Source organism: Macaca thibetana, chromosome 2 (genome assembly GCF_024542745.1).
Source record: "Macaca thibetana thibetana isolate TM-01 chromosome 2, ASM2454274v1, whole genome shotgun sequence".
NCBI classification, from domain to species: domain Eukaryota; kingdom Metazoa; phylum Chordata; class Mammalia; order Primates; family Cercopithecidae; genus Macaca; species Macaca thibetana.
Window position 1 is genome coordinate 140,906,950 of NC_065579.1, and position 14,232 is coordinate 140,921,181.

At 44.9% G+C, this 14,232-nt stretch overlaps 1 protein-coding gene across 6 annotated transcripts in view; it reads left to right on the forward strand.

Annotated features, from left to right (window-relative positions):
* The window catches only part of HRH1 (histamine receptor H1), a 114,600-nt gene extending 105,599 nt beyond the window's left edge, over positions 1-9,001 (forward strand). For 4 of the 6 annotated variants that reach the window (XM_050781486.1, XM_050781484.1, XM_050781485.1 and 1 more), the window contains one exon: positions 5,214-9,001. In XM_050781486.1, the coding sequence (XP_050637443.1) occupies positions 5,243-6,712 (1,470 nt within the window). In that variant the 5' untranslated portion in view covers positions 5,214-5,242 and the 3' untranslated portion in view covers positions 6,713-9,001. Of the gene's footprint in view, positions 1-14; positions 156-1,153; positions 1,867-5,213 lie in introns of those variants that run through there. The other 2 variants (XM_050781481.1, XM_050781483.1) reach the window with 2 other exon arrangements.
* The last annotated feature ends 5,231 nt before the right edge of the window (positions 9,002-14,232 follow it).

The window sequence follows — 14,232 nt, forward strand, 5'->3', positions numbered from 1 at the left end:
CTTTCAACCTCCAGGATGTCCTGACCACCAAGGAAATACTTCGCCACCCCCAAGGTTTTTCTTACCTTGGTCTGCACAGAGTTACCTGGTCACCACGGTATCTGTAGGCCTTTTCTTCCCGCATTGCTGGAATCCAGGTTTATTCATCACACCAGGTGGGTCTCAATCCCTTACCCTTGAGGCCACCTCAACAAAGCAGCGGGCTGCGTCTCCTCACGAGAGATGATCTGAGACCCCTCCTAGGAGGAGAATGGGAATCCCAGACGAACCCCCGAATTTGTTAGAAACAAGTGCCTGATGCCTCAAATAAAAACAGCACGTAGGCAGAAAATTCCTCAGCAAGACAAATTTACTTCTGCAGAAGGGTGCAGCTTGCATCAGTCACAATCGCAAAAGCACACAAAGCAGGGTAGGGCAGGGGTTTTTACTCCCTAAGGCAGTTCCTAGCACTTCTGTATCCTTTCCCCATTGGCTGGGGTTGGACCTCACAATCTAAGCTAACTTGATTGGCTAAGGTTTAAAATTGAATAGGGTCTATTAGGTGGGAAGGAAGAGGGACTGTCCATTACTAGCTGGGAAGGCATATCTGGACTTGTCTGAGCATGGCAAAGGCAGGAAGGCTGTTTACAGAACAGGTAGCTAGGAGACAAGGAAGTACAAGGAAGTTGGTCTTAAGAAACAAAGAACAGGGAACTAAAGCTTTTTAAAGAGGAATTTATCATCTCTGAAAGGAGGTTGCAGTGAGCTGAGATCGCACCATTGTACTCCAGCTTGGGCCACAAGAGTGAAACTCTGTCTCAAATTAAAATTAAAATTAAAAAGTAAAAAATAACATAAAATAGGCCGGGCGTGGTGGCTCAAGCCTGTAATCCCAGCACTTTGGGAGGCCGAGACGGGCGGATCACGAGGTCAGGAGATCAAGACCATCCTGGTTAACATGGTGAAACCCCGTCTCTACTAAAAAAAAATACAAAAAACTAGCCGGGCGAGGTGGCGGACGCCTGTAGTCCCAGCTACTCGGGAGGCTGAGGCAGGAGAATGGCGTGAACCCGGGAGGCGGAGCTTGCAGTGAGCTGAGATCCTGCCACTGCACTCCAGCCTGGGTGACAGCGCGAGACTCCGTCTCAAAAAAAAAAAAAAAACATAAAATAAAAAACGGTTTCTCTCCCCTCTATGTGCCAGACAATGAGGAAAAGAGAGAAAGGAGACGCCTCTGGAGGCCAGGAAGCTGAGAGCCACCTTGAGAATGCCAAGCTGGGGAAGTATTTATGGAAACTACTTCCTGCTTCCTTCCAAGCAAAACAGTAAAAAATAAAAATCCCTGAGACAATACTTCCTTAGCCTTATGAACCCTGAAAATCTGAGACAAGTCTCAGTTAATTAGAAAGTTTATTTTGCCAAGGTTGAGGATGCAAACCCATGACACAGCAACAGGAGGTCCTGACGATGTGCCCAAGGTGGTCAGAGCACAGTTTGGTTTTATACATTCTATGAGGCACAATTAATATATGTAAGATGAACACTCGTTCGGTCTGGGAAAGGCGGGTCAACTCAAAGCTGGGAGGAGGCTTCTAGGACTTACGTAGATAAGAGACGTGGTTGCATTCTTTTGGGTTTCTGATTAGCCTCTCCAAAAGAGGCAATCAGAAGATAAGCATTTATCTTAGTGAGCAGAGGGATGACTTTGAATAGAATGGGAGACAGGTTTACCCAAAGCAGTTCCCAGTTTGAATTTTCCCTTTAGCTTAAGTGATTTTGGGGCCCCAAGTTGTTTTCCTTTCACAGTCTACTTTCTTCCTTCCAGAGGTGGCTGTGGACAATTTCACGGGGTTTGGACTTGATCAGGGCAGAAGGTGAAGCTGCAAGGTATTAGATATGGGAATGGAGAAAAATACAGGCTGGAGCTGTGGGTTTGAGTGTTGTCCTCATAGGAGGTGATGACCGAGGAGTAGGGAAGTCAGAGGATGAGACCCCCGAGGCCGACAGCACAGAGTGACAGGAGCATACAGCAGGACTTTAGGTCACCCAAGGAGACAGTGATGCTGTTGAAGAAGTCAGAGGAGGCGCCATCAGCAATCAGAGGATTGCTCTGATTGGCAGCTCAGAGCTGGAGGACATCAAAAAATACCGCTGTAAGAAAGAGACCTGGAAAAGTCTTTAGAGATTGTCTACCCCCCCACACACCACCCATTTGACACATGAGAAGATGGAGGCCAAGAGATCACTGAGAAAATAAATGGCAGAGCTTGGGCACAATCAGTGCTGCCCAAGATGGTGTTTTTCCACCAAAGACATACAGAAGGTTCCTTCCACAAGGATCAAATATCGTGGGGTTTTGAGTTTTATCTTAAAAAACTATATAAATTTAGCCTTCTACAGGCTGGGCACGGTGGCTCACGCCTGTAATCCCAGCACTTTGGGAGGCTGAGGCGGGAGGATTATGAGGTCAGGAGATCGAGACGAACCTGGCTGAGACGGTGAAACCCCGTCTCTACTAAAAATACAAAACTTAGCTGGGCGTGGAGGCGGGTGCGTGTAATCCCAGCTACTCAGCAAGCTGAGGCAGGAAAATCGCTTGAACCCAGGAGGCAGAGGTTGCAGTGAACCGAGATCGCGCCATTGCACTCCAGCCTGGGTGACAGAGCGAGACTCCGTCTCTAAATAAATAAATACATTAATTAATTAATTTAGCCTTCTACTCAAGAACTTACCTGGCTTCGTCTTAATGTAAAAATATTTGTTTTTGCTAAATTATTGAGATAAATTTACACTATTTATTAGTGTTTATCAGTTTTCTTTAAACTTACCACTTTTTGATGAATATGAAAATCTAAAAACTTGGCCAGGCACAGTGGCTCACGCCTGTAATCCCAGCACTATGGGAGGCCAAGGTGGGGGAATATCTGAGGTCAGGAGTTCAAGATCAGCCTGACCAACATGGTGAAACCCTTTCTCTACTAAAAATACAAAAATTTGCTGGGTGTAGTGGTGGGTGCCTATAATTGCAGCTACTTGGGAAGCTGAGGCATGAGAATCACTTGAACCCGGAGGGCAGAGATTGCAGTGAGCTGAGATGGTGCCACTGTACTCCAGCCTAGGTGACAGAGTGAGACTGTCTTAAAAAAAAAAAAAAAAAAAAAAAAAAAGGCTGGGCGTGGTGCCTCATTCCTGTAATCCCAGCACTTTGGGAGTCCAAGGTGGGTGGATCACCTGAGGTCAGGAGTTCAAGTCCAGCCTGATCAACATGGTGATACCCTGTGTCTTCTAAAAAAAATACAGAAAAAATAGCCGGGTGTGGTGGCACACTCCTGTAATCCCAGCTACTCGGGAGGCTGAGGCAGGAGAATCACTTGAATCTGGGAGCTGGAGATTGTAGTGAGCCGAGATGGTGCCATTGCACTCCAGCCTGGGTGACAGAGTGAGACTCCGTCTCAAAAAAAAAAAAAAAAAAAAAAAAAAAAAAAAAAAAAAAATCTAAAAACTCCTTCCAGAAGATTTAATACTTTTTTTTTCTTTTTTTTTTTTGAGACGGAGTCTCGCTCTGTCGCCCAGGCTGGAGTGCAGTGGCTGGATCTCAGCTCACTGCAAGCTCCGCCTCCCGGGTTCACGCCATTCTCCTGCCTCAGCCTCCTGAGTAGCTGGGACTACAGGCACCCGCCACCTCGCCCGGCTAGTTTTTTGTATTTTTTAGTAGAGACGGGGTTTCACTGTGTTAGCCAGGATGGTCTTGATCTCCTGACCTCGTGATCCACCCGTCTCGGCCTCCCAAAGTGCTGGGATTACAGGCTTGAGCCACCGCGCCCGGCCGAAGATTTAATACTTAATTTCACACCCAACCACCCGACTTGGGGATCACTAATAACAGAGGATACAGTCCGTTTTCAGTAGAGCCTTACTAGCAAAGGTTTTTATTTTTGTTTTTCAGATATAGGATCTTGCCCTGTCACCCAAGCTGGAGTGCAGTGATGTGATCACAGCTCACTGCAGCCTCCCGAGTAGCTAGGACTATAAATGTGTGTTATCATGCTGGGCCAATTTTTAAAAAATTTCATTGTAAAGACGGGATTCCACTGTGTTGCCCAGGCTGCAACTCTTGACCTCAAGTGATCATTCCACCTTTAACTCTTGCCCTCAAGCAATCCTCCCACCTCAGACTCCCTAAATGCTGGGATTATGGGTATAAGCCACCATTTTCAGCCTACTAGCAAGGGTCTTGTTACATATTGCTTGGCATGATTTATGTAATTTTTAAAAAATTGTTTTTCAAATAGAAAAGTAAAACAACAAATATACTTTTCCAAATAACATAATCCCCTTTTCACTTGAGAACTTTCCTCAAAAAGATATGCTAGATTTATTTCATGCTTTATGTGCCTCTGGTGTGTCCCCTTGGAATCTCTTCTGTATCAGTTAGGGATGGTTTTAGCTGCAAGTAAGAACTCCCACAACAGTGATGTAAGCAAAAAGAAAAAAAGCAAAGCAAAGCAAAACAAAACCCATTTAATTATTTCCCATAATAACAAGTCTGGGAGAAGAAGATTCCAGAGTTGGCTCAGCAGCTTAGTGACAGTAAGGCCCTAGGTTGGCATTTTCTTGGCATTCCCGATGGTCCCAAGATGACTGTCATGGCCTCAAACATCACTTCCTCACATCCTGTCAGGAAGAAGGAGGCAAGTGAGCAACAACAATTTTTCTTGTTTTGCTCATTTGTCAGAAAGGAAGAACGTTCCTAAAAACTCCACCTCTGCCATTTGACATCCTCATCCAACTCTTTGGCCATGGTGGTATCTCATGGTCACTCCTCTATCCGCCACTGTAAAGAGGAACTAGATTGCCATATTCTGCTTAGACACATGAGGATGCAGCCCACATTCCCAGAACATGTGCAGAATTAGATTTCTACAAACTCCTTATTTACCTTGCTTCTGCCCAACTCTCACTAGAATGCACATTCTGTAAGAGCAAACATTTTTGTCTGTTTTGTTCACAGCTATATCCTCAATACCTAGAAGAGTGACAGGAATTCAATAAATAGTTGTTGAGTGAGGGAATGAATGCATGAATAAGGAAAAGGGGACATGGCTGTTGAGTAGGTAACCAGCAGTGTCTATTACCCCCAAGAGCATACAACTCCAGTCTGATGAACATCATGCTGCTAAGTGGCCACTGATCACCCAAGTCTCTGACCTTACTTTTTCTATCTTTTCTCCCAGGGAGTGAGCCATAACTGGTGGCTGCTCTTATGCCAATGACCCTCCCCAATTCCTCCTGCCTCTTAGAAGACAAGATGTGTGAGGGGAACAAGACCACTATGGCCAGCCCCCAGCTGATGCCACTGGTGGTGGTCCTGAGCACTATCTCCTTGGTCACAGTGGGGCTCAACCTGCTGGTGCTGTATGCTGTACGGAGTGAGCGGAAGCTCCACACCGTGGGGAACCTGTACATCGTCAGCCTCTCGGTGGCGGACCTGATCGTGGGTGCTGTCGTCATGCCTATGAACATCCTCTACCTGCTCACGTCCAAGTGGTTACTGGGCCGTCCTCTCTGCCTCTTTTGGCTTTCCATGGACTACGTGGCCAGCACAGCGTCCATTTTCAGTGTCTTCATCCTGTGCATTGATCGCTACCGCTCTGTCCAGCAGCCCCTCAGGTACCTTAAGTATCGTACCAAGACTCGAGCCTCAGCCACCATTTTGGGGGCCTGGTTTCTCTCTTTTCTGTGGGTTATTCCCATTCTAGGCTGGAATCACTTCATGCAGCAGACCTCGGTGCGCCGAGAGGACAAGTGTGAGACAGATTTCTATGATGTCACCTGGTTCAAGGTCATGACTGCCATCATCAACTTCTACCTGCCCACCTTGCTCATGCTCTGGTTCTATGCCAAGATCTACAAGGCCGTACAACAACACTGCCAGCACCGGGAGCTCATCAATGGATCCCTCCCTTCCTTCTCAGAAATTAAGCTGAGGCCAGAGAACCCCAAGGTGGGTACCAAGAAACCAGGGAAGGAGTCTCCCTGGGAGGTTCTGAAAAGGAAGCCAAAAGATGCTGGTGGTGGATCTGTCTTGAAGTCACCATCCCAAACCCCCAAGGAGATGAAATCCCCAGTTGTCTTCAGCCAAGAGGACGATGGAGAAGTGGACAAACTCCACTGCTTTCCACTTGATATTGTGCAGATGCAGACTGCGGCAGAGGGGAGTAGCAGGGACTGTGTAGCCAACAACCAGAGCCATGGCCAGCTCAAGACAGATGAGCAGGGCCTGAACACACATGAGGCCAGCGAGATGCCAGAGGATCAGATGTTAGGTGATAGCCAATCTTTCTCTCGAACAGATTCAGATACCATCACAGAGACAGCACCAGGCAAAGGCAAATTGAGGAGTGGGTCTAACACAGGCCTGGATTACATCAAGTTTACTTGGAAGAGGCTCCGCTCACATTCAAGACAGTATGTATCTGGGTTGCACATGAACCGCGAAAGGAAGGCCGCCAAACAGTTGGGTTTTATCATGGCAGCCTTCATCCTCTGCTGGATCCCTTACTTCATCTTCTTCATGGTCATTGCCTTCTGCAAGAGCTGTTGCAATGAACATCTGCACATGTTCACCATCTGGCTGGGCTATATCAACTCCACGCTGAATCCCCTCATCTACCCCTTGTGCAATGAGAACTTCAAGAAGACGTTCAAGAGAATTCTGCGTATTCGCTCCTAAGGGAGGCTCTGAGGGGATGCAACAAAACGATTCTTATGATGTCCAACAAGGGGAAATAGAAGACGAAGGCCTGTGTGTTGCCAGGCAGGCACCTGGGCTTTCTGGAATCCAAACCACAGTCTTAGGGGCTTGGTAGTTTGGAAAGTTCTTAGGCACCATAGAAGAACAGCAGATGGTGGTGATCAGCAGAGAGATTGAACTTTGAGGAGGAAGCAGAACCTTTGCAAGAGAATCAGACCTGTTTCTTGTAACTTGGTTCAAAAAGAAAAAAAAGAGAATCAGACCTGAATGGAGCTCTCCTGCTCCTCAGGAACTATGGGAGCCTCAGACTGTCATTGTAATTCAAGCTTTCCGAGTCAAATGATTGACAACTGAAGGGACACATGGCTAGGGCTCCACTGGAGAATTGAAAAGAACTCTTGAGCCCTCCTGGAATGGAGCTGTATGACTGTGCAGAGACCTTATCCATGCGAATAGTTGCTGTCCCCTTCCAGGGGTCACCTTGAGAGGCATGACAGCTGTTCCACAGGGGCCCCCTTCTCAGAAAACTTCTCTTCTGAGCCTCTTTTACAGCTTTCTCCAGAACCAGTGTCTGAACCACCCTGGAAATTCTGCCTTATTATTTCTTACTCACACATGTTTAGAGTGGATAGAAAATTATGCAGCTTGCACACCCATCGTCTTTAACCCCAAATTTCCTTTGGCTATTAAAAAAGTGGTGGCAAAAGTCGTCCTCAAAAGAAAGAGAAATGAAATATTTTTGAATTGTTGCACATTAAAAATTAAAAGAAGGAATGGGGGCAGAATGCCATATTTTTTGAGGGCTGTACTAGGTTTGTCTCATTTAAGTCCAGCAACACCCCACAGGAGGGGAATGTTCTAACTCTAGTTTGCAGAGGAGCAAATTGAGGTGCAGCAAGGTGAGAGAGGTACCCAAGGTCACATAGCTAGTTATGTGAGAAAGTTAGAATACAAATCCTCTGGGGTTCCAGCTTATTGTAGCATATTTTCTCCAAAAGGCAAAAATGTGTCCTCTTGGCTGGGCGTCGTAGCTCAAGCCTATAATCCCAGCACGTTGGGAGGCCAAGGTGGGCAGATCATTTGAGGCCAGGAGTTCAAGACCAGTCTGGCCAATATGGCGAAACCTTGTCTATACTAAAACTAAAAAATTATCTGGGCATGGTGGGGCATGCCTGTAGCCCCAGTTACTCAGGAGGCCAAGGCACGAGAATCGCTTGAACCCAGGAGGTGGAGGTTGCAGTGAGCCAAGATCATGCCACTGCACTCCAGCCTGGGCAACAGAGCAAGACTCTGTCTCAAAAAAACATAATATAGTATTTTAACAATGTGCCCTCTTAAGTATGCATACATACACATATACAGTATTCCCAAGAGTGGTGGCAGCTCAAAATGATATGTTGAGTAGACGAACAGCTGACATGGATTCCTGTGCACCTACAGAAGGTGAGGCTTTGAAGGATCCAAGTGCATTTTTATCTGTGAGTTCTGTTGCGTTTGTCAAAAAGTCATTGTAATCTTTCATGGCCATACCTGTTCAGCAAAAACTGGCAAAGACATAGGAACATATAGTTTTACTTGGCGTTTATGTTGCAATCTGCTTGTGATTTATGTTTTAAAACTTGATGCTAAACCATAATATGTATAGCAAATGGAGCAAGCTGATATTTTGTATTTTGTGTTCCTCTTTGCATGATCTGTTAACATGAGATATTTTTACCTACCTAAAATATGATGTTTAAAAGCATACTGTATGTGATTTATTTATTTCTACCTTTCTGAGTCTCCTGGACTAAGAAGATGTATTGAAATGTACCACCACATGTTAACAAAGTTTGATATGGGGTTTCTCTTTGGTTTCTGATCACATTTGTAAATGTCTTTTCAAAAGGATTTACTTTTTATAAAAAGCTTCATTCTCACTTTGCTTTGCACTCCCCAAACTTCTTGTTCAGAACTAGGGGAGTTTAGGAGACTTTAATCCCAGTTTCAGAAGCTGCAGCTGGTCTGTTTCCAGCTCAGAAACCATTGTTCAGAAGACCTCCCTATGACAGAGCTGCTCCTCAGGGTCCCTCAGGACCAAAGAACACTCCAAAAGAGCACTCCACATGGACAAGTAGCTAAGTGTCCATTCTTTATCATGAACAATCGAGGCAACTAGTGGAGAGAACCGATTGTGAACTCTGCCTCTGAGTCAAAGAGACCTGGATTTGAGTCTGACAAGAACAATAAATGGTCAATAAATATAAATTATCAGAGTCTAAGGAAAAAGGTCTATGCATTATTGTATACAGTGTCTCTAGTGCTTGCATAGTGTCTGGTATACAGAGGGCACTCCTATGCATTTTTAAAACATGCTGAGCACATACCATGTGCCAGGCTTTGTGTTTTATCTAATGTTATCTAATGGTATTGTTGCCGTTATGTAATGTTGCCTTTACAACAACTTCATGAGGGAGATTTCCATCTTTACAAATAGGCAAACTGAGGCCCAGAGAGATTGAAGAACTACTCCAAGGTCTGATTTTGGAATGTGCTTCCTTTCTACTTTATCAGTCTGCTCTTCCTACTCCTGTCTGAACGATGGAAATTAATTTTTGAATGTATAAAAGACAACAGACTATGATACAGAAATGTCAGCCCCAGCCCACTAAGAAAGCCCCATCCCATCAGTGGCTGATGGCTTGCACAAAATCCAGATGAAGTCAGGCCTTCTGCCCTAAATACTAAAATAAGCACCTCCTAAGAGAAGGCTGTTATAGGGACCTTGATCATTAAGAAAGAACCTTGCAGACCCAGAAACTCCTTCAGGATTCTTTTCATGGGCTTAAGGCTGATTAACTTCAAGCCAGTTCTTCAAATGACCAATTGCCCAATTTACCAATTTACCAAACATTGACTTCTTTGTAACTATTCACAAAATTTAATACAATTCATATTGGATGAGGTTTCTAATCACGTTTTCCTACAATGGTGGTGAAGTTGCAGTAAGTGATTTTGTTTTTTTTCATGGCAGCACATTGAAGAATGTTCAATTTGTCTTTGCCTCCAGCTTGCTGCTACTGCAGGGAGAGACAGGAAAGGAGGAATAAAGAGACTGTGGGTGACAGGGGAAAAATAGGAGGAAATGGGGGTGTGAGACAGGGCATCAGAGAGGAAGGACTAAGGGGAAAAGGTGGGGGACAGTGAAAATGAGAGAGAGGGCAAGGGATGTGCAGGAGACGAGGATACTGAAAGGCAGAGATGAGGAGTGATTGTAGGAGGAGACTAAGGTAGAGAGGAGCTGGGCATGGTGGCCTATGCTGGTAATCTCAACCCTTTGGGAGGCTGAGGTGGGAGGATCACTTGAGCCTGGGAGTTGGAGGCTGCAGTGAGCTATGATCACACCACTGCATTTCAGCCTGGGCAACAGAGCGAGAATCTGTTTCTAAGGGGGGGAAAAAAAAGACAGAGAGATGAAGATATGAGGAGAAGGCAGAGGGAGAAACTGAGACATGGGGAGATAGAAGAGAAGCAGAGAAAGGGAATGAAAAGAAAGTAAACTGAATGGCATAATATTAATACAATCAAGAAAAATCCACATTCAGGAACATATTCTTCATTAATGTATTCATATGTTAAATATATTCAAAGGCAGAATAAACCACCCTTATATTTTGATAAATAGAAAATTCCTTAAAATGCTCCTCTGAAAATAAAATGTAAACCTGTCAATCACAGTATCACATCAATCTTTAAAAGCTTGTGAAGCCCTTCCTTTCAATGGAAATTGCTATAAACCTTATACATTGGTAATGTTAGCAAAGTGTTCATTCAGAAAATCTATGAGCTTGCAAATTGTCCATTTAATAAATTGGTCATTTGGCTACTTGACTTGTGGACAATTTCTGACCTCTTTTGAAGATGGGCACTGCATGGACTTCCAGGAGGTGGATTTAATAGTCTTAACTCAGCATGAAAAAGATGCTGGGATGCTCCTGACTGTTTATGCACCCTAAGTGCCATAGAGACATGCTATTGGCCAGGGATGGTGGCTCATGCCTGTAATCCCAGCACACCGGGAGGCTGATGCAGGCAGATGGCTGGAGTCCAGGAGTTCGAGACAAGCCTGGGCACCATGGTGAAACCCTGTCTCTACTAAAAATACAAAAATTAGCCAGGTCCTGTGATGCAAACCTGCAGTCCCAACTACTTGGGAGGCTGAGGCAGGAGGATCACTTGAGCCCAGAAAGTTGAGGCTGCAGTGAGCCAAGATTGGGCCACTGCACTCCAGCCTGGGTGACAAAGAGAGACTCTGAATAAAATAAAATAAATAAAGTAAACATGCTGTTAAAGATCTTATTTGCCAATATCTATCATTCCACAATTTGTCAGGCTTTCAAAGCCTAGCTTGATGTGACATATAGTTCTCATTGTGGGGAGCATGTACTCTCCTCAACTGAGATGCAAGACAAATGATGAAGGTGGATTGACCTGAATCACTGTAGCCGTGAGTAAGTGTCACAGGGCCTCGTGACCCTGCTGTGTCTGAGAACATTCTCTGCCTTTTTAAGTCTCCTGGTTCTACATCCTTCTTAATGCTCCATGGTCTTGGAGCTCCAGTGGTCTGCCTATCCCATTCCAGGCAGTAGAGGCAGGTCTTCTTCCTTAGCCTCACCCTGTCTTCCTGCTAACAAGGAAGCCTCATTTGTCATCTGAGCATTAGCTCTGGTCCTCATATCTATTTTGGATTCCCAGACCTTATCTGTTAATTAACAAATATTTTTCCAGCACTTCTTAGGCCGTTAGGAGACAATGTCTGACCTGAGACAGAAAGACATGATTTCAACCCTGTGGAGCTACTTCAGGTTTGCAAGTGACAGAAATCAACTTTGTGAATAGTTACTAGAGTGTCTTAGTCTGTTTTGTGCTCCCATAACAGAATATCACAGACTGGGTAATTTATAATGAACAGAAATTTATTGGCTCACAATTCTGGAGGCTGGGAAGTGTAATATCAAGGTGCTGGCATCTGGTAAGGACCTTCCTGATGCATCATGACATGATGAAAGAGCAAAGAGAGGGCAAGAGAGAGCAAAAAGGAGCAATCCCGCTCCTGTAATAAAGAACTCATCCCCATGATAACCGCATTAGTGCATTCATGAGGGTGGAAACCCATGACCTAAACACCTCTTAAAGATCCCACCTCCCAATATGATCACAATGGCAATTAAATTTTAACATGAGTTTTGGAGGGGACAAATGTTCAAGCCACCTAGCATGGCATGCTTTGTGGAATCTAGTGATGCTTTGGATGACTTTGCTTTGAGGAGGGCTTGAGTCAAGTCAGCCATAGGAATCTCAAGCTAAGAATTCAAGGAAACTCCCTCTCTAGGATACTGCCAATGATCTACATAAACTAATCCTATTCCCACTCTATGAACATCAGTTCAAAAGTCCCAAACTCAGGATAAAGAATCGTCCTATGTCCGCTTTACTCCAGTCAACTCTGGAGGGGGTGGAGGCTGGGATGGCACAGGTGGTACAAACATAGCTGGAGAATCAGCAGTTCCCAGAGGAGCAAGGATTACTGTGAGTTGGGCAGAAGCTGTAAAAGGTGTTCACTATAAAATCACAAAACCCAGCAGTGGAGTCAAACTTATAAAGAACTAACTTTAACTTAGGCTCATATATGCTCAATAGAGTAAAGCCTAGAGGTGGTGCATATGAGGTATGCCTTCATATAGGAGGTGACATCCCTACTGTTTGGTTGCAGGGAGCCGAGATTGCACCATTGCACTCCAGTTTGGGCAACAAGAGTGAAACTCCATCTCAAAAAAAAAAGAAAGAAAGAAAAAGAAAAAAGAAATCCTTCTTGCTGGGCAAGGTGGCTCACACTTGTGATCCCAGCACTTTGGGAGGTGGAGGTGGGAGGATAACTTGAGTCCAGGAGTTCAAGACCAGCCTTGGCAACATAGCAAGACCCAGTCTCTACAAAAAATGAAAAAATTAGCCTGGCATGATGGCATGCACCTGTAGTCCCAGCTACTCAGGAGGCTGAGGTGGGAGGATCCCTTGAGCTCAGGAGGTTGAGTGCAGTGAGCTATGATCACTCCACTGTACTCCATCCTGGGTGACAGAGGGAGACCCTGTCACAAAAAAAAAAAAAAAAAAAAAAAAGAGAAAAAAAAGAAATCTTTCTTAACCTTTTTGTGCTTCAGAAAGTGTTCACTACAAAGAAATACCCATTCTCATGTCACTTAAATGACTCATGGTTGCCTCCCTTGTTTACTGTGGCAAGGTCAAACACAGTCCTTCTGAATTCCCATTCTTTGCCTCATAAATGATTACAGAGTTGCTTGTCTCCATTGACCAGATGGAAAAAATGCTTATGAACCAAACTTGGGTTAAGCTTCTTTCCTTTCCCCAGGCTCCTTACTTTAACCCACTCTCAGCTTGAGCTAGCATACAACCCCTCCTGAGAATAGGTTGGTCTCAAGATAAAACATTCTCTGATCTAATATCTGATCAAGCCACCTCTTCATCCCACTTTCCATATTCAGTTGTTTCTAGCGTTGTTTACCTGCCTTTGGGGAGTGTTGGGGGTGGGGGAACCCTCTTTTTTCCTAACTATTGAAACATCTGCGGATTTTTTGGTCAGAGTGATCTCTCTATTGCAATAGTCTCCCTCTGCTATTGCACAGTTCCTTCTCTCCTACCTCTCCCATTTCTTGCAGTAATCCTTTCTAATAAGTATCCTTATTAGTCTGGATTTGTTTTCTTATTTGCCAGAATCAAACAGACTTCAGATTATGTTCCTGGCCCAAAAGCCCTTTAACTTTCAACAAGCCACCTAACTTTTCTTAGATTCTGTTCTTCATATGTAACTTGGCGATACCTTTCAGGACTCTTGTGAGGATTAGAGACGTAAAACCCTGAACATATGGTGGCTAGTAAATTAACAGCAGTCATCGTTCTTGATTATGAGTCTAGAGTGGTGTATCAAAGTTAACTTGTGAAAGGCCTTACAGGCCAGATAGAGAAACTTGTCATAATCACTGCTGTATCTTCAACACCTGTCCAGTGCTTCGCACGCGCATAGTATGTAACCAACAAGTATTGAGAGGGAATAACTTCATCTCACTTACAGTGAGGAGCTATGAAAATGATGGCTGGTTTAGAAAAGGCAAGTTGGTCACTGTCGACGTTTACCGGCCTTTTCCTACTAAAATTCTCATCTCCTGGCTCTCCACACCTGCCACCCTCATGGTCCCTGTGTTGCGTTTGATGCCGCCTCTCCTGGAGAATGGCCATGGTGATCATTCCTGTTATCCTCTGAAATCAAAAGAGAGAACGTGGGGCACTTTCTTAAAAGCCCGAAGGGAAGTAGACGATCCGACACCTGGTGAGGGAGACACTCTCCATCGCCTTCCCCTGATGCCCCGCCCTCCCCACGGCTCAAGTTCCTCCCACTTAGCCTGGTGCTAGGGGCGCATTTCTCCGGCTTGCCTCTGGTCCTCTGC